This window comes from Zalophus californianus, chromosome 14, assembly GCF_009762305.2.
Source record: "Zalophus californianus isolate mZalCal1 chromosome 14, mZalCal1.pri.v2, whole genome shotgun sequence".
In the NCBI taxonomy this organism is placed as follows: domain Eukaryota; kingdom Metazoa; phylum Chordata; class Mammalia; order Carnivora; family Otariidae; genus Zalophus; species Zalophus californianus.
In genome coordinates this window covers 8,785,755-8,805,805 of record NC_045608.1, presented here as the reverse complement: position 1 = coordinate 8,805,805, position 20,051 = coordinate 8,785,755, and the positions used below count along the sequence as shown (strand labels likewise).

The 20,051-nt window shown below is 47.5% G+C and overlaps 2 protein-coding genes across 6 annotated transcripts in view; one reads left to right on the top strand and one right to left on the bottom strand.

Annotated features, from left to right (window-relative positions):
• Positions 1-1,139: 1,139 nt before the first annotated feature.
• The window catches only part of CCDC63 (coiled-coil domain containing 63), a 48,027-nt gene continuing 29,115 nt past the window's right edge, over positions 1,140-20,051 (bottom strand). For 2 of the 5 annotated variants that reach the window (XM_027576610.1, XM_027576613.1), the window contains 3 exons: positions 19,363-19,555; positions 15,954-16,199; positions 13,605-13,793 (listed from right to left, as the gene is read on the bottom strand). In XM_027576610.1, coding sequence (XP_027432411.1) covers positions 13,654-13,793; positions 15,954-16,199; positions 19,363-19,555 — 579 coding nt within the window. In that variant the 3' untranslated portion in view covers positions 13,605-13,653. Of the gene's footprint in view, positions 1,232-13,604; positions 13,794-15,953; positions 16,249-19,362; positions 19,556-20,051 lie in introns of those variants that run through there. The other 3 variants (XM_027576612.1, XM_027576611.1, XM_027576614.1) reach the window with 3 other exon arrangements.
• On the top strand, positions 4,724-12,999 carry MYL2 (myosin light chain 2). Its single transcript, XM_027576615.1, has 7 exons — positions 4,724-4,914; positions 6,416-6,505; positions 8,673-8,748; positions 10,158-10,262; positions 10,861-10,939; positions 11,027-11,075; positions 12,660-12,999. The coding sequence occupies exons 1-7, from the start codon at positions 4,912-4,914 to the stop codon at positions 12,756-12,758; spliced, it is 501 nt and encodes a 166-aa protein (XP_027432416.1). The 5' UTR covers positions 4,724-4,911; the 3' UTR covers positions 12,759-12,999.

Below are 20,051 nucleotides of genomic sequence, written 5' to 3'. Positions count from 1 at the left end.
AAGTTCAAATGGAGACATTGACCCTGAGACGCTCCATGGTACACCATGGTGAGGCTCCAAATGGTCAATGGAAAAAAGACTGTCTCCCTTTCAGATTCCTGTCCCCTAGGCCTGGGAAAAGGTTGGAAACTTCCTGGCCCCAAGTAGGGGTCTAACTGTCAAACACCCCAAAACAATCACAGTGGCTAACATTTATGGAGTCCTTACAATGGGCTATCTGATTTAAGCCTCATGAAAACCCTTTGAGGTGAGTGCTATAATTATCCCCATTTTACAGATGGGGAAACTGAGACTCAGAAGAAACTGCAAAAGATCACACAGGCAAGCTGGCCTGGACTCAAACCTTGTACTTGGATTGCAATAGGAACCATCCATTTTTTGCTATTCATCCACTTAATTTTTAGCTTAGAAATCAGATCTTAAAGCTCCAGGAAGTCACTTTAGAATTTCACTTGAATTTCCCTAGGAGTTTTTTTGTTTGTTTGTTTGAGTTTTATGGAGTAAACCACACACTTGGTTTTTTAAAAAATAACCAAATTAATACACTGCTACATTTTTAAAAGAGAATATTGTGCCATATTACAGTTGAACATAAATACCCACTTTTCTCAGATTTAAACTTCTTATACGCATGTCTCTGCTTACCTGAATGAAGTTTTACTGATATACATCAGGCCCTGAAAACAGGGCCTGGCACACAGTAAGGCTTCAAAAAATAATTAAGTAATTAATATCCTTTGAATTGGGGATCAGAATCATTCTTTCGTAAAAACAGAGTACATCTGTAAGCACTACTTACATTTTTTTTCCCCTCTCCTCACCTCTTCTTTTAAAATTGTCAATGGGTAATTTTTTTTTTAAATTACCATTCAATAAAATTGACCTTTTTCTGGTGTATAGTTCCATGAATTTTAACTTAAGTTTTATTGTTGTAATTAATATTACTCAGCGGTTGATCTGTTTTCTCCAGCTGCTGTGTTTCTCTAGATGTGGCACGTAGATGTGGTATGCAGATGTGGCACGTAGAGGTGGTACGTAGATGTGGTACGTAGACGTGGTACGTAGATGTGGTACGTAGGCAGCATTACGTTCTCCAAAGATGTCCACGTCCCAATCCTCGGAACCCACGAATATGTTAGCTCACATAGCTTTTGCAGATGTGGTTATGGATCTGGCAATTGGGGAAGTATCTCGGACTATCCAGGTGGACCCAATACAGTCCCAGGGGATCCTTAGAAGACAGGAGAGAGGCAGGAGGATCAGAGTTTGGAGGCAGAGACTGGAGTGATGTGGCTAACAAATGAGCCAAGGAATGTGGGCAGGCTCTGGAAAAAGCAAGGAAAGGATTCTCCACTGGAGCCTCCAGGAGGGATGCAGCCCTGCCAACCCAGTTTCCATTTCTGACCTTGAGAACAGGGAGATAGTAAACTGGTGCTGTTTTAAGCCACCAAATTTATGGTAATATTTTTATAGCAACGATAGGAAATGAATACACTGGGTTCGTTTTCTGATTGTTTTGGAAGTTGCTATTCTGATTCGCCCGTCCAGCATTCTTGCCTGGCTTCTGAGTACCTCAGGTGGGCAGTTATTTTTCTCTGTGGCTCCATGGGATTTGTGTGGTCGGGGGACACTTCTCAGCTGGAGGAATCCCACAGGCAGTAGAAAGGTGGAGGGTCTCGAGGGGGGTCTCGGGCCCTGTGAGCCTATGGCTCGTAGGTAAGATATAACCACCCCACCCTTGAGGCCAGAGAGGCTCCAGCCCACCCATTCTCTCCAATGCACTCTTTTTTTTTTAAGATGTTATTTATTTATTGAAGATTTAATTTATTTATTTGTCAGAGAGAGTGAGAGCACAAGAATGGGGAGCAGCAGGCAGAGGGAGAAGCAGGCTCCCCACTGAGCAAGGAGCCCGATGCGGGACTCGATCCCAGGGTCCTGGCATCCTGACCTGAGCTGAAGGGAGACAACCAACTAAGCCACCCAGGAGTCTCTTCAAATGCTCTCTTGAGGCTGACGCTGAAACCCCGGAAAGTCTACATAGACCCAAACTTCAAGTCTTCCCAGATTCTCCACTCCTAGGACCTTGTCCCAGGGCTCCAGAGGGCTCCTCAGTGGTGACCCAACACACTGGCAAGGGGGGGCCACCGCTGGGTCTCCAGTTCTCTCAACAGAGCCCAAGGCCTGACACACATCCTGTGGGCCCTAAGTCCCAGCAGCCATGGAGCTCCATGCTATTCAGGCCGCCATGTTCCCAGAATCTGCCTGACACACATAATCTCACTCAGTCCCCCCAGTAGCCTTAAGGGATTATGCACTATTATGGTCTCCATTTTCCAGATGAGGAAACTGAGGCCCCAGGAAGTTTAGTGCCCTGTTTGAGACCCTGCACCTCTAGCTCCTCAGCCAGAACTCTCCCCCGCCACCCCTCCCAAAGATCCAGTTGAAAAAAAAAATATGTCCTCAGGGGGACTAGCTGTATGGGTGGCCCTTCAGAGGCACACTTATACACCCACCTGCCTCTGGAGGGCCTGAGCCTGTCCGAGCCCCTGAACCAGGGGCTCCCCATCCCCCAGCATGCATTCTGCCCATCCACTGCAGTTGCAACAACCATGTTACTTGGCCATTTATAGCTACTGACTGCTCACACAAGTGTTTTAACGAAAATCCATGGTGTTCCTATTAGCTAGGGAAACATTTATTCTGGTGTTGTCAGAGAATCTTGGACAGAAAAGCTCTTCTTGACTGATCTGTGCACACATGCATGGGTGTGTGAGTGTGCATGGGTGTGTGCACCAGTGTGCACATGAGTGTGCATGCGAATTATGTGCTCCGCGTATGCACACAAATACATAGATTTGTGCATGTTTTTTTTTGTGTGTGTGTGTGTGTGCCCACTCTGGTGTGTGTGTATACACACCTGTATGCACACAGAAAAACACACCTTTTGTTATTAAAGATTCTGTCAGAAGATGCTCCTGGGTAATTGTGACCCGCATGTGACTGGAAAGAGGAGAAAAGTTTACATCTTTTTTCGTCACAGCAATAAATGGTTCCTGGGTTTGTGCCCTCAAAACTGAATTTTGTTTTCACCTGAGAGGGGAGGTGAGTGATGCCTCTCTGGGCCTCATCTCCTTTCGCCGCAGAGCCTCATAAGGAAGGTCTTTTCTCATTCCCACTTTATGTGCTGAGAGAGGTGAAGTCACTTGCCTGAGGTCACACAGAGCTCAGGTTCAAATGCAATTTCATCTGACTTCCCAGCCTGAGGGCTAAATCACTCTCTCCTGCCTCAAACCTTCTCAGGTCAAATGGAGACATTCTAACAACCCCCACTCAGTCCAGGAGGACAGAGTCTGCCTTATTCCTTTATTAACTAGTTTGTTCATTCCTGGGAGCCAAGAATCTTGTCGGTTTCCTCCCAGCAACACCCATGGAAGGTTCTAGAACATGAGAGCAACTGAGAAGATATTTGTGGATTGATTTGCTTGATAGGATCTCCTTCCACGGTCGGCCTTGCTCCCCAAATCAGTATGTCCCGGGGCACTGGCAGCCCCCCCCGGGACTGGTTAGACAAAGGGTCTCCTGCTCTGAAGTCCCCTATAGCTCCCCCTTGCATCTGGTGTAAAATCCCAAGGCTGTGATCTGCCCCACCTGCCTTTCTGGCTTCACCTTGTGCCCCAGACCCCTTCACTCACTCAGCTCCAGCCACACAGGTCCTTCTGCTCCTCAAAGAAGCCAATTCACCCTCCGAGGCTTTTGCTGTCCCCGCTGCTAGGAGCATTCTCTCCCAGTCTCTGCTCAGAGAGGACCCCCGAGCCCACAGGAGGCAGCCCCTGCCCGTGACTTCCACACCTCTCTATCTCATTCCTATGGAAGATGTGTTACTACCTGAAAGTATCTGGGTTATGCATGTCTTTATCTTTGTCCATCTACTCCTTACTAAGAGTGTCATGACAGGGAGTTTGTCACCTGCCAGCCCTCTCCCCCACACTAGCACAGCGCCTGGCACACAGTGGGGGGGGGGGAATGAGTGCTGGTGACACAGAGGATAAGGTGGTCTCTACCCCAGAGGGTGTCTGGAAAATTAACTATGAGCGTGAGACACGTGTACATGGTGCCTGGCACGTAGCAAGTGCTCAGTAAGTGAAAGATGTTATTTCTTCAATCAACAAGTATTCATTGAGCAGGTGCTGTACGCCCGTCACGAGCTAGGAGCCAGGGAGAGAGTAGTGAGGAAAACTGAAAAGGACCCTGCTTTCCCTGAGCCGACTGTTCACTGACACTGAACAAAATAAAGAAGTGAATTACACAGTATGTCAGGAAGTGATAAGTGCTCTGCAGAAAGACAAAGCAGAGAAGGGATTCTGGACGGCAGAGGGTGAGTGGCTATTTTAAACAGGGTGGTGGGGAGATCTCACTGAGGAGGTGATATCTGAGCAAAGATCTGAGGGAGGTGAGGGACGGAGCCTCGAAGATGTCTGATGGAAAAACACTCCAGGCAGAGGGAAGTGCAGGTGCAAAGGCCCTAGGGTGGGACCCTGCTCACGTTAGAGAATTTTAACAGTCTCCTCTCTGCCGTTTTCTTTCTCAAAATTGACAAGTGCAAGTGCCTCCCGCCCAAGGGCTGCCGAAAGTGTGCAGCATCTCTCCCTGTGACCCAGCCGCCTGTCTCTTTAACCTTGAATGCCTTTTTGGGTCTCATGTGTCACCGGGTGGCGAGTGAGCTCCCCTTACTTCAGAAGAACGGCATGGGGTGGGGGGGCCTTAGGTGGTGTCCGCCTCACCTATTACTGCCAAAAGTGGTCATGGGGTTATTTTTAAACATGGGGAGGAAGTATTTATTGTTTCCCAGCCGAGGAGAGCTGGGCAGCCTGAGGGATTCTTCTGGGGAAGCAGTGTTGTGTCCTTTCCACCATGGTGAGTAGCAAGGGCTCTGAGAGGTGTGATGCTGCAGGGGTTGGGGGTGGGGGGGGACTGCACCTGTGAGCAGAGGACCAGAGGGGGAGGGGGAGAAAGGTGGCTTTTGAGGGCCCCAGACCCTGCTGAAAAAAGCAGTGCTTGCTGTGTGCGCACAGAGGAACCCCAATCAATGCCCCGATAAGCCACAAATAACGGCAGCTCCCAATAACAGCAGCTCCCAGGGACTCGCAAAAACAAAATAAGAGAGTTGGCTTTTTTATGGCTTGTCTACTGACCTCTCTAGGAATCAATAACTCCCAGGGCTTGCAAAATGGGATTGAACGCTTTTAAGGATCAAATTGTAATTCTTTTCTCTTGTTCAGGCAGCTGGGGAAAAGAATCTTTTTGTTTTCACCTTTTGAACTTGCAAATTTAAAACCTTTCTCCCTGTGTTGTTTGGTTAGGTGTCCCCCTCCCAAAGCAGGAAGCCACCGAATCAGAGCCAGCCTGGGGGAATGGTTAGGGGCACAGACTCTGGAGGCAGATTGCCCCAAGTGCGACTCCGGTTTTGCCTTTCTGTGACTGTGTGACCTTGGGCAAGCAACCCAACCTCTCTGAGCCCAGGCTGACTCTCCAGTAAAATGGCTATGGTAGTAATAGCATCTACTTGTGGGGTGCCTGGGTGGCTCAGTCAGTGAAGCGTTTGCCTTCGGCTCAGGTCATGATCTCGGGGTCCTGGGATCGAGTCCTGCATCACGCTCCCTGCTCAGTGGGGAGTCTGCTGCTCTCTCTCCTCCCCTCTCATGCTCTATCTCGGTCTCTCTCTCAAATAAATAAATAAATAAAATCTTTACCAAAAAATAGCATCTACTTGCCTGGGGGTTAAATGAAATCCTGTATATACGGCGTTCAAGCATTTGCTCTATTTCTGGTGGGGTGGGGTGGGGACACAGGTTAACTTGCTTTTCTCTGCACTGTCTGCCATATGCAAGGACAGAAAATTCGGAGAGGAGATTTCACTGCCATCTGGATCAAAGGAGAATTTTCGGGGGAGCAGTGGGTTTTAACACCCTGAAAAAGTGTCATTTCGTAAGGGTACTCCTCATGGTTTAGAGAGCCTGACAGTGTCCCCTCTCCAATCAATTCTCCTTCTGTGCATTACTGAATTTTTGTGAAATGTCCTGAAACAAAGGCGGCTGGATCCTGCTGGGGCTGATCTGAAAGTGTTGCCTCCTTCCCCAGAGATGCAGCTCCACCTCCCCTAGTTTGCAAAGGAGGTGCTGCAGGACCCACGATCTCTGACCATCCACCAGAACCAGCGTGCTTTTGAGACACGTGATTCCGTTTTCCTCTGATCCCTCCCGTATCACTATTTTGAGAGGAGTGTGGGCCTCATACTCCCATTTCACAGATGAGCAGCTGAGGCTCACTCAGAAATGGACAACTTCACCTAGTTCTCCAGCTCCCAGCTTCTGACTCTTTTCACTGATGCTTCCCCCCCCACCCCGACCCTCTCCAGGCACCGAAGAAAGCCAAGAAGAGAGCAGAAGGCGCCAATTCCAACGTGTTCTCTATGTTTGAACAGACCCAGATCCAGGAATTTAAGGAGGTGGGTGCAGCTGTTGAACCATCCGCCCAGATGGAGAGTCCCACCTGTTAGAGGGAGTGCTCCCTCGGTCCATGTTCCCTGCAGGGACCTCTGGGCTAGAAGTTTTTATCCTCCAAACAATCCCAGATCCAGTCACAAGACGTGGGTGAACCGCTTAAAGAAATTATTTTTAATATTTTTTGCCGATCGTCAAAGTAAAGTACGTTTCTTGTTGAAAATGTTGGGGGCTGGAATTCAGAAAAGCACAAAGAAGAACATAAAAACGACCTACAATTCTACCACCCAGAGATAATCAGTTAACATTCTGATATCCATTCTTCAAGTCGTTTTTGTATTACGCCTATATACTTTTAAACTATTTTTAAACTATTTTGCTATTTTTCTTTGAGCAATTCCTCAGCAACATTTTCTATCATTTATTGAAACCACTCCCTATGGTTGGAAGTGATCTTTGTTTAGACTGTTCTACAATTATGAATAACACATCTTTGTTTATTTCCTTGGGGTAAATTCCTAAAAGCAGAACTGCTGGGTCAAAGGCATTTTTAAAAAGGAACTAAAAACCAGGACTGCTGGCCTTCCAGAAATGCTGTACTAATCCCTACCCCCATCAGCCTCAAAAGGAAAAATTGCCTTTTCCCCCTGTATCTCCAAACATTGGGTATTAATAGCCTAAAATATCATTTCTGCCAAACTGAGAGACGAAAAAGAGTATCTCTTGGATTTTAAATTATATAGTCCCCCATTGTTGAACACTAGCCAGGTGGAAACCCCATCGCATTCTATGGGAGTGTGCCTTATTAAGTAAACCTAAGTACCAATTAGGCCAAATTAAGCCACTGCCCGCAGGCTTAGAAGGATAGACTCTAAATTAATTTTCCAGCCGTCGTGATGGCTCACACTGAGTCATCCACACTCCCATCTGGGCCTTTAGAGGAAAATATGCTGCAGAGGCCCGTGTGTTCTGTATCAAAGAGGAAACCATTTAGGGCTTCCAAGTGGGACACGAACACTTGCACTTTTTTGTCCTCACTAAAGTTTAGATCATAGGAATGTTATGTCCCACAGGCCCCCAGGGAAAGAATTCCCAGGACAAAATATTCGTATCTGAACTTGAAATTATCACCTTGCAGGGAGAAGACGCTGCCGCCCCTTCCCCCTCACCCTGTCCCAATCTCTGGAATGAGATCAGTTGCTGGGGGGCGTGGAGGGGGGGTGCAAATACTTTCAGGAACCAGCTGCAAAGAACTCAAAAAAAAAAAAAACATGGAGATGATAAGTCATTTGTAAAATGACCAGGGCATTTACAAGGCTCTTGGGAGCCTTCATGGGAGCTTCCTGGGAAACATTACCAGCCCCATTTTATAGATAACTGGGCTTTGGTGGTGGGGTGGGGGTGGGGAATGAGACCCCAGGTATTAACTTGATTTTTTAAATAACAACTTCATAGATACGTAATTCACACAACCCTAAATTCACTTTGTTAGCTACGTGCACAATCGGTGCTTATTTACTGAAGTCACAGAGTTGTGCAGCCATAACCACTAACTTCCAAACATTTTCCTCACCCCAGAAAGAAACCGCTGAGCCATTAGCAGCCACTCTCCCCCTCCCCCAGCCTCTGGCCACCGCCCATCTATTTTCTGTCCCCACGGATTTGCCTGTTCTGGGCATTTCGTAGAAATGCATCATATAGCACGTGGCCTTTTGCCCTGGCTTCTTCCACTCAGTGTCCTGAGTCAGGGCTCATCCGTGTTGTAGCTGGTGTCAGGGTCTCCTTCCTTCTTCTTGCTCAGTAGTGGTCTGTTATGTGGCTAGACCACATTTGGTGGATCCATCCATCAGTTGATGGATATGTGGGCCGTTTCCAGGTTGGGGCTATTGTAAATAAAGCTGCTATGGACGCTCAGGCACAGGTTTCCTTGGGGACAGGTGTTTTCAATTCTCTTGGGTAGACGCCTAGCAGTGGAATGGTTGGATCCTACGGGAACTCTATGCATAACATTTTGAGGAACGGCCAGATGTTTCCGATTTTTGATTCTTGATCTCATGTCCTTCAATGCTCCCTGAATCCCAGAATCCCATTTCCCCCAGTCCATAGCCCAATCTCTTGGGCTCCTCCACCCAACTTCTCCTGGGCTGACCAGCCAACCACCCCCTTCCACAGGCCTTCACCATCATGGACCAGAACAGGGATGGCTTCATCGACAAGAATGATTTGAGGGATACCTTTGCTGCTCTTGGTATGTGCCCCCCACCCCGCTAGGCGTGCAGGAGGGTCTCCTTATCCCACTTGCCTGAGGGGCAGAAGGTGGGACCACTGAAAAGGTCAAGAGCTTGTCATTTTTCAAGAAACGGCTCAATCATGGTTGGCCTTTAAGACAAACTTCGGAAAACAGCAAAGTGTTTAGGCTTTAAGTGTCTTCACATATCTTTCATTTTTCTTTTAAAATAATTTTTTTCTGTGATTTTGAATGCAATGCCAGCTCACAATAGAAAAATTTGAAAAATTCAGAAAAGTATAAAGAAGAAAACTTAACCACTAGGTCACATCCCACTGTCACATTTCAGCCTCCAAATCTTTTCTAGATACATCTGTTTTTTTGTGAGGTTTTTTTTTTGTTGTGGTGGTGGTGGCTGTTTTAAGATTGGAATCATTCTATTTTGGATTCACCTTTTTAAATTTAACATCTCAACAGTGTGAGCACAAGTGTATGGAGCTTTTTCAAAATATGTGTCCAACCCGCCACCACTCACCCCCACTCCACTCCCACTCCCAGAACTCAGGGCTTCCAGGAACAGCTGTGTAGGTTGTGCACTACACCATTTTACAGATTACTATTCATGTCTGTAGTCACCGTAGATTTTTATATTTAAAACATAAATTATCTTAAGAAGGGGTGGCTTTTAAAAATTTGCACAAAGGTGCAACGTGGACTCGTGGCAGGGGCTATAGCACAGGCGTGTTGGAATCTCCGAGGTCGTGTGGGTTACAGCTGGTATAATCTGAAAAAGTTCCAGGTGATTCTGATCTGTCTCTCCCACCTCCAGCTGAGAGGGATAATTTATAATAGGAACAGGGCGCCTGGGTGGCTCAGTCGTTAGGCGTCTGCCTTCGGCTCAGGTCATGATCCCAGGGTCCTGGGATCGAGTCCCACATCGGGCTCCCTGCTCAGCGGGAGGCCTGCTTCTCCCTCTCCCACTCCCCCTGCTTGTGTTCCTGCTCTCGCTGTGTCTCTCTGTCAAATAAATAAATAAAATATTTTTAAAAAATTAAAAAATTTATAATAGGAACATTTCCCATTTAAGTAAAAAGTTAAAAGATCTGGCTCTCTACCTCTGTCAAATAAACAAATAAAATCTTTAAAAAAAGTTAAGAGATCTGTTTAAAATGTTCCAGGTTCTGAAGACACCACTATAAAAGTAGCTAGCCCCTCTCCCCATTGGATGTGTGGGTTGTTTCCAGCTGTCTGGCTATCATAAATAACACCGTGGAGAACATCTTTTCCAGTGAATCTGGCCCGCCCACTCCGTCTCTGATTGTCCCTAGACGAGATTCCCTTGAATGGAATTACGAGGGCAAATGCCAGGGTCCTGACGGCTGTTTCCGGCCCAGCCTGGGGGGGCCCTGACTGTGTCTTTCCTGCCCTAGGGCGTGTGAACGTGAAAAATGAGGAAATTGATGAAATGCTCAAGGAAGCTCCAGGTCCAATTAATTTCACTGTGTTCCTAACGATGTTTGGGGAGAAACTTAAGGGTAAGTTCATGTGTAGGTCCATACGTGTATATTTGTGTATGTTTGACTGCATCTGTGCATCTCTGTGTGTCTTTACGTGTCTTCATCTTTGGGCATGAACTAAAGCACCAGCAGGGCAGACAAAGGTTGGCAGAAGATGAAGGCAGAGTAACACTGGGGGAAGAAAAAAAAAAGCAGCAGCTCCCATTGCTCCAAGGCTCACCCTGAGCCAGACCTCATGCCACGCACTTTGGATGCATTACCTCGTTTAGCATCTAGGAGGTAGGTTCTCTTCTTATCCCTAGGGTCTAAGGCTCAGAGATGGAAAGCCACTTGTCTTTGGCCACAGAGCTAGCAAATGCTGGAGTCAGGATTCGAATCTCAGTCTTTCTAAATCTAGATCCACGTTTGAGTTTGGGTTTGCTCAGAAATGACTGGATTCGCAGCCCACTCTTTCCAATTACCAAGGTTCAGTGCTCAGAGGAAGGCAGGGCCTTTCCTCCAAGCAAAACAGCCTGGCTTTGGCCCTTCCATCTTTGGAGGGAGTTGGGCCCTGCCTCCTGGAGTACCATGGGTTCTCGGCCACCCATGGCATGTTCAACCCTGTTTTCTGTTTCAGGGGCAGACCCCGAGGAGACCATTCTCAACGCATTCAAAGTGTTTGACCCCGAAGGCAAAGGGGTGCTCAAGGCTGATTAGTGAGTGGGATGTGTGGGGGAGACATGGGGGTCCCCTGCTTCCCATACACACACCTAGTGCCAACACCTGCTGTTCTTTCTTGGCAGCGTTCGGGAGATGCTGACCACGCAGGCAGAGAGATTTTCGAAAGAGGAGGTAATGGGGCCCCTTGGACACACACTGCACCCCAGCTCCCGTGTTACCCCCTTTCCTAAAACACCCCTGGCCCCACACTGACCGAGTACCTGCTACTGAGCCCCCATCTCATTTAATTCTCTCAACCACTCTATGAGGTAGGGACTAGTATTATTGTCATTTTATAGTTGGGGAAACTGAGGCCCAGGGAAGTTAGTCACTTGCCTTAAAGGACACCACCAATGCTAAACTCTGGGGCCTGGATTCAAAGCCAGGTCAGTCTGACTCCAGGGCTACTTTCCTCACAGTGCACGGAGCCCTGGTTAGAGCACCAGTTTCCTGATGTAGTGAGGGTGCCTTGCAGGGTGACACATACAGTCATGTAGGTTCCGCACTGTGCAATTCTTCTGGATGCTGTACTCATAAAATAATATTGCAGAGTATCTATTTGTTGCAATTGTTTTCCAGCAGATGGCAGTAAAGTGTCCTGTTGTAATTTTATTTTTTTCTTAAAGCAGTATATATGACTTTTTCTGGCAGGTGGAAAAGGGGGCACTTTTGCTAATTCACCCAAAGTCCTGTATCAATAAGCAATAGTCCTGTCAATGTTATTAACGAAATATTTAAAAATAGCTCCTTCTCAGGCCTGATGGCATGAGGTTTCACATTTCACTAAAAATTGTATTTAGATTTCCCCCTAAAACTCAAGCACTTAAAAGAGCCTGCCTTCACCTCCTACCAGCTTGGTGCCTTGGGACAAGCTCTTTAACCCCACTGTGCCTCAGTTCCCTCATCTGTAAAGTGGGGATGGTAATAAAACTTTCCTGGTAGTACGCTGTGAGGATTGAACCAGTTAATATGCATAATGTGCTGAAGCATGTGATAAGGACAATGTGTTAGCTATTATTGGCCAATAGGTATTTTAAAAAATAACTCGTCAATACTTTTTAAATGTGGAAATTACATGTTGAAAAAAAATCTAGATTTCTCATTTCCCTCAAGGAGTCAGATTCTCTCAAAAAACGTGACCTTCTAGCCCATTCGACAACATTCAGCTGGCTCTGCCCAGTTGCTGCCCCTGTAGATTGGTTGTGTGTCTGCTTTTAGCCACAGGCCCCCCTTTGCTCCCTTACACAATCTGCCTAGCCCCTTTGTACACCTGCATTTGCGATCCCTGCTTTACCTGCTACTACAGGCTGGATGCCTGGGAACATCCCTGCAGGATGGCCCATGGGGTCAGCACAAGGCCCATGGGGGAGGCACGGAGGGAGATGTTGAACCTCAGTTCAGGCCCAAAGAGTGTCTTGGCTTCCCCCCACCTCCCAGGGAGCCCTAGAGCTAGCATACCCTTCTAAAGGTCCCAAGTTGGGCCCCACACTGATCAGTTGGCTGTGGGCTGCCCCAGGAAGGCCATGACCTTGGGGCTGTCAGCTCTCTGCAGCAGCTGAGTGACAAGGCCTTCCTGGAAGGGGACCTGAGTGTCGTGTCTCCACACCCACCACAGCCCTGCTGCCTCTGCCTCTGCCCGGGGACCAAGCCCACACCCAGCGGTCCCTCTCGCTTCCCCTCCCGTCATGCTCAGTATGTGTTGCTGGTTCATTGCAGATTGAACAGATGTTCGCCGCCTTCCCCCCTGATGTGACTGGCAACTTGGACTATAAGAACCTGGTGCACATCATCACCCATGGGGAAGAGAAGGACTGAAAGGGGCTCACCACCCAACCCTGGGCTTGTCTTTGGTGGGGAGAGGTGGTCCCTGCTCTCCTCTCACTTTGCCCAGTAATGCTGCCATCCCTGCTACTGGCCTGTTAGCTTGGGGCTGCCTCATTATCCACCTCCATCTTCTTTGCAGCCTCAGGGGCATATAGATACCAGGTGGCCACACATCCTGCAGATGGAAATCCATCCAGAAGCTGTGTTCAAATAAACAGGATGTTGTGTATTTGTTCGCGGTGTTTCTCTGACAGAAGTGCCTTGAATAAGGAAGATCCTTTGCTAGTTCCCATGAAGGCTGAGTATGAGCAAGTGATGTCCCTGCTGTCATTATTATTGAATTTTAATAACTCTTTATTTGAAATAGACCTTCACAGCCACTCAGGACTATTTCTATGAAGGGCCACGATTTAGTGGAATGTTAACTAGAGGACCAAAGCCCTTCTCTTCAAAGAGCTCAAGCATCTGTAGAGCCTAGCTTCCATGACATCCTCTCCTTTAGGATGCCATTGGAATATTTCTCCCTTAGATGTGCTTAGATGGGCCCCATGAGAAATGAAGAGGAAGAGGCCTCACATTCATTCTAAGACTATGGCTCATTCAGCAAAGAATCACATCCATTAACTATAAGGTTAATTTCTAATTTCAGCGGTACTAGTGGTTTGTTCTGGTCACAATCTCGGGGGGGGGGTTTCAGGAGCCATGGTAACCTCCTACAACTCTTGCTTCCTGTCTCAGCTCTTCTGTTCTAATTTCTCTATTCCATCCCAGGGTGGCTCCCAGAACCCTAGTCTAGTCTCTTTGTAAGGCGTGTGAGGAGGCACTAGGGTTACGGAACAAAACCTTTATTTTCTCTGGTTAAGGTACAAACGCAGCCCCATCCGCCTCAGATCACTAACTTCTTCTTGAGCCTCAGATCATCACCCCTCTCCGGTATGCTGTCTAAGTCCCTGCTTTGAAACTCTCTCGCAGTATAGTTGCTGAGCACCAGCTGCCGAAGGCTGCTGTGGTCCAGGGCCTGCTCCACTGTATCAAAGAAAGGATTTGTGTGAGGAGTTCGGAAGTCAAACCCAGCATGGGGTGGGCGTAGGCAGCTTCCTTTCCACGGACAGTGCGTCTCCGCCCTGTTCATGGATGCCCAAGGCAAGGATGTCCAAGCCCGGTTTGGGGTCCCTCCACCGTGCTGGGAGTGGAGGGTGAGCATTCTTGAGGTTCAGAGAGGAAGAACATTAATAGAGATATACCACACAGGGATGCCCAGACAATATTTTTTTTTTTTCTCCCAGAAGAGGATGTGAAGGTGAGTTTAGTTTAATGTCAAAGAGACAGGGCTACCATGTGCAGTCGTTCAGGATGTAGACTGCCCAGACATCTGGTGGAGACAGGTGAATGAATGGGCTGAAATCCAACCCCTACTTGATTGCCAAACCATGTCCGCACAGAAGGGGCCCCTTTTCTCAATCTGTCCAGAGGGGGCGCCTCTTCGAATTCATACATATGAGCCATAGAGACTAGTGCTAAGAGAACGCAATGATTATCAACATTCCCTTGAGCAGAAGTGAAGACATCATCTGCAAGTTCCTGACCTTGTGCGGGCAGCATTACGAGCACTGCGCCCTGCCACCCTCCTTTTAGGAACTCAAAGGGCCAAGGGAAGCTGTGCTAAGGTGGCTAATGCCAGACCCAGGTTTCACTCCTGCTAAGTTTCTGTTGCCTCGACTAAATCAAACAGGAGGGGGTATGTGTGTGTGTGCGCGCACGCACCTGTGTGTTGGCACTCTTCCCTGACACACCTGCACACCTGAAGTGCTACTTAGGGAAGTGGGACAACTTTTTTTAAAAAATCCAGTTTTCTCTGATTACTAAAGCCGCTCAAGATCATTGTAAAAGAAAAATTTAAACAATACAGAATGACAATAACTTAGAAATGCAAAGTTCTCTGTAAATCACCACCAGAAGTACCCACTGTAAGTCAGCCTATAAAACCCTGTTTTTATATGCATTATCAAGATACCTTCCTCCCTCTTCCTCCTCCTCTCTCACTCACTCTCTCATTATATACATCTCTTTCCTCATGATACATCAGGGTTGTCAAGGGCCGTCTTGTACACGGGAGGATTTTTAACAGCATCCCTGGCCACTAGATGCCAACAGCACCCCCCACCTCCCAGATGTGATAACCAAAAATATCTGCAGACATTGCCAAAAGTCCCCTAAGGGGTAAATCACCCCAGGTTGAGAATTACTGAATATATATATATATTCTTATAATCCATATTTATTACAATTATATACATAATTGATATTCCCTGTGTGTGAGAGTTTATATCTCCCATTGCGTTCTTTCCCACGTCTGCACAGTATTCCTATTGCATGGACGGGGGAACTGTAATTCATTTGCAACGACGTGGATGGAACTAGAGGGTATCATGTAACCAGTTTCTAATGGGTGGGCATTTCAGTCACTTCCAGTTTGGGGCTGCAGTGAACATCGTCCTACTTTCATCTTGGACCCTTGAGTAAATGTTTCTTGAAGGAGCAGTTTGCGCGGGTGAGATTATGGCCTTAACAGGTGTATCCATGTCTCAGGCTTGCCACACCTGTGACCACACTGCCCTCCAAAACCCAGGTGGCCGATTTTCTCCCCACCTCCAGAGAGAAGGGCTGCTTCCCACAGTGAGGGGAGCGTCCTGAGCTTCGGCCCCAGAAAGGCGGGAAGGTCAACAGCCTGGCCCCAGGCGCCACAGTTAGACATCTGCTTCTGTCACCAGCCAAGTCACAGCTGCTTCAGCCATGAGGTTGGGGGACATGGTTGGGGCGGGCCAAGGGTGGAGTAAGACCAGGGGCATAGCGGGAGGGGGACAGATGGGATCAGGGAACCTCGTGTGCCTGCAATTTGCCAGTTTGTAAACTGTGGACATTTTAAGGTTCATTTGAAACGGTCACAAAGTAGTGCTTAAAAATATATATATATATATCCAGGATCACTAAACTCCAGGATCTTCATTGCGCCCTAAGGAGAAGCATCCCCCGGGGAAACAGTCAAGGGCCACAACCCCGGTGGAACCCAACGGAACACATGGGCCCACGAGGCTCATAAAGGGAAACTGAGGCTCTAGCCTGCACACTGTCGCCGGCACAGGTCTCCTAGCAACATGCGCAGGTCGCAGGAGGAAGAGAACTCACCTTCATCCAACCTGTCGCCAAAGGGGTCAGCCCCAAACACTGGGGGGACGACCTTGATGGGTTCTGCAGGCTTGAGGAGGGCAGAGCCGCCCCAGAAAGGGTTGACAAATGGTGGCGGGACCTCAGTCTCTGCCCCTTCCATCTCCAGGATCCGCCTGTAGGACTCTAGCAGCAGCAGGTCATTGGTCTTCTTCTCAATGATGGCTGGAAAAAAATCCATCAGAACCAAGACGGCAGCCGAGAGACCTGGTTCGGGGTGGGGAGGCGGGGTAGGGATTTGGGGTGACGCCCCCTGCTGGAGAGGAAGGGAAGGAACATGAGGAGGCCTTTCTTGTGGGTTATCCCATGCATTCTCCAGGGGGCAGTATCACCCCGAGGGGGGCAAAATTTGGTAGTTCAGAGGCAAAAACAACAACAACAACAACAAACCTGACTTTATAACATAAAACAGATATGCATACAGAACATAAACAACTATATAGTGTATCAAGAGTGTTAAAATTGCCTGAGGGCGACAATAAGGAAAAGAATGTCTAAAAAGTTTCCTTAGGAGGCAATAATGAAAAGGAGGTTGAGAAACACTAGGTTACACCAAAAACTGGGAGCCCTGGGCAGCCCCTTAAACTACTGATTTTTCCCCCTATGCACTCTCTGTCTCAGGCTTCTGGGCTTTTGCTCATGCTGTTCCTTCTGCCTAGAATGCCTTTCCCCACACCCCTCCGTGAATAATGCCTGCTGGTGTTTTCAGACTTGGATCAGGGCTCTGCCCCCTGCAGGAACATTTCTCTGACCTGCCTACTCGGGGGGACGTGCTCTTGCTCTGTGTTTCATAGGCCCCTACTGTCACCAGAGGCTTGTGTTCATTCACTCACTCTACAAATGATTATCGATGCCTGCCATGCCAGGCGCAGGGCTGGATGCTCCAGATGCATGGGGGAAAAACAACGGCGGTAACAGTAACAACGAAGACAAGATGCAGTCCCTGACCTGTTGAAGCTCATAAGTTTCAGTGTATGTGAAGAAGATGGAAAGAAAGACAAATTCAACAAGGAAACAAATAGATAAACATATCCCTTGCTATACAGATGCTCATTATCTGGATTAGGTAACTACTGGACTTGGATACAATGTTTTAAATAAACCTTACACCACCTGTACTGTGGCTATTCTTCTGAAAATCGGGAACCAAAAATATTTGCATCTGGAACTTGCTATCAGATCTCAAAAACCTCATAGATTCAGAGAGTGAGAGCCATCTGTATATGGAGACAAACTGTGTGACTGCTACATAAAGGGGCTGCCATGACAGGGAATAATAGTGTGGGGGGGGGGGACCAGCTACAGGTGGGGCAGCGGAGGGAGGCCTTGCTAGAGAAAGGACATTTAAACTGAGATCTGAGGGGCGCCTGGTTGTTTCAGTTGGTTGGGCGACTGCCTTCGGCTCGGGTCACAATCCCAGAGTCCTGGAATCGAGCCCCGCATCAGGCTCCCTGCTCGGTGGGAGGCCTGCTTCTCCCTCTCCCACTCCCCCTGCTTGTGTTCCCTCTCTCGCTGTCTCTCTCTCTCTCTGTCAATTAAATAAATTTTAAAAAAATCTTAAAAAAATAAATAAACTGAGATCTGAGAATGAGGAGGAACTGGGACAAGGATTCCGGGAACAGCTTGTGCAAAGGCCCTGAGGTGGGAATGTGTTGAGGGGAGGGTAGCAAGAATACATAGGAGAGTGTGACTTGAAGTGGTAAGCAGGGACAAAGGGTAGGACGAGGGAGTTGAGAAACGGAAGCAGGGGCCAGGCTGTGCAGAACCCGATAGGCTGTGGGCAGGAAGAAGTTAACACAGCAGTCCTGACTGCTATTCTTCTTTTTTTTTTATGTTATGTTAATCACCATACATCATTAGTTTTTGATGTAGTGTTCCATGATTCATTGTTTGCGTGTAACACCCAGTGCTCCATTCAATACATGCCTCTTCTTTGAAAGGCCTGCTTCCCAGGTTGGCACCAGGCTGGCATCCGGGAACTTGGGTTTCAGGAAGGTTCCTATCATCATTAACTGATAATAGCCGCTCAGTGTGCCTAAACTGTGTATACAAAACATGTTTCTGCTAAACACCTGTTTTATTTTCCACACCCTGGACACAGTCTCTCTAATGAGCTCCTCCTGGTTGACAACATTTCACCTATATTGTCACAACTCAATGCTGGGGGAATTAAGCACATCCTGTGTGACCCCACTGGGAGAGGACCCTTGGAAGCTTGCTCCTGGCTTCCTCCAGACTTCACTCCAGGCTCCTTTTTCCTTTTGTTGATGTTGCTTTTTATCCTTCTGCTGTGACAAATCATAGCCACAAGTACCACCATATGCTGAGTCTGTGAGCCCTCCTAGCAAATCACTGAACCTGGCAGGAGGGGGCATCATGGGAAACTCCCAAACACAGATTGTATTAAGAACCACAGGTTTTATTCTAAGAGCTGTGCAAGCCGTTCATTCCAAATTGTCCTGATCTGTGGAGGTGCATCCCTCCTGCTCTATCCTGAGCTCAGGTTATGGCTAGAAATGTGTGAAATAGGCATTTGCTACATGCCAGGCACTGCTCCGAACACTTTAGTTCTTCCTTTCCAACCTGTATGCTTTTCATTTCTTTTTCTTGCCTTATTGTATTGCTTAGGACCATCACTATGATATTGAATAGGAGCAGTGAGAGCAAACATTCTTGCCTTGTTCCTGATCTTAGAGGGAAAACATTCAGTTTTTCACCCTCAAGGGTGAGGTTAGCTGTAGGTTTGTTTGTTTGTTTGTTTGTTTGTTTGTTTAAAAGAAAGAGAGAGCACAAGCAGGGGGGAGGGGCAGAGGGAGAGGAGATAGCTGACTCCCTGCTGAGCAGCGAGCCCTATGTGGAGCTTGATCCCGGGACCCCAGGATCATGACCTGAACTGAAGATGGACACTTAACCACCTGAGCCACCCAGGCGCCCCTAACTGTAGGTGTTTTGTAGACACCCTTCAAGGTTAAGAAAGTTTCCTTCCAGTTCTAGTTTGTGGAGTGTCTTTATCATGAATGGATGTTGAATTTGTCAAATGCTTCTTCTGTCTCTATTGATATGATCATAAAGTTTCACTAAAATTAAATTTTATTTAATCTTCCCAACAACCTTATGAGGTAGGCATTGGGTTTACTCCTCATTTTTTTTTTTAGATGAAAAAAAATAAAGCATGGAGAGGTTCAAAAAGTTCCCAATGACACACAACTAGTAAGAGGAGAACCAGGATTTGAACCCAGGCAGGCCAGTGTTAGTGCCCACATGCTTCACCACTAGGCTCACCGCCACCCAAAGAACAAGTCCTCGTGCCTGCTCATAGAAAGCTCTGGAAATGGTTCCTAATGGTCCAACGGGCCCCAGCTTGACTCACCAAGGTACTGTGGAAGGTTGTTGTCGGTGATTTTCCCCGTCTCCCCCAAGTGCCCCAGGATTGTGGTGGTATCACAATTAATCTTTTTAAACAGATTCTCCACCGAGTTCTTGAGATACTCCAAGGTCTTGCTGATTTCCTTATAGCTGTTCTCATACATATCTGCCTCCTCCGTGGTCTTCTTCAGTTTCTCCTGGTAACAGACCCCAATTCCCACCCTGCATCAGCCAGACTGACACCTTAGGCTCAGCTCCCCACCCCCAATGAGGACCTTCTGTGCCAATGGGAGTTTGGGACCCTCTGGAAACAGGGTCTCTGAACTACAGATTTTCAAACCTCTCAGGGGGTGCACAATCAGTTTATTAAGCCTCAATCAGCATTTTAAAGAAAGAAAATAAATAGAACAGAAAAGAAAGGAAGAGAAAATACTAGTATGCATTACAGGTAAAGAGGGGAAATATTGTTAAATGGACATTTTGTTTCACTTACAATATATGTACGTGTCTATATGTGTACTGGATTGCTTAACTTTTAATGTTTTTTAAAATAGGCTCCACACCCAGCATTGGCCCAAAGTGGGGCTTGAACTCACAACCCTGAGATCAAGACCTGAGCTGAGACCAAGAGTCAGATGCTGAACTGACTGAGCCACCCAGGCGCCCCAGGATTACAGTATCTTTTGGAAGCTG

Excerpts from the sequence above, each read along its gene's own strand:
- MYL2 (XM_027576615.1), top strand. Across the intron at positions 8,749-10,157 it reads GGATACCTTTGCTGCTCTTG|GGCGTGTGAACGTGAAAAAT; the intron begins GTATGTGCCCCC and ends TTCCTGCCCTAG. Across the intron at positions 10,263-10,860 it reads GTTTGGGGAGAAACTTAAGG|GGGCAGACCCCGAGGAGACC; the intron begins GTAAGTTCATGT and ends TTTCTGTTTCAG.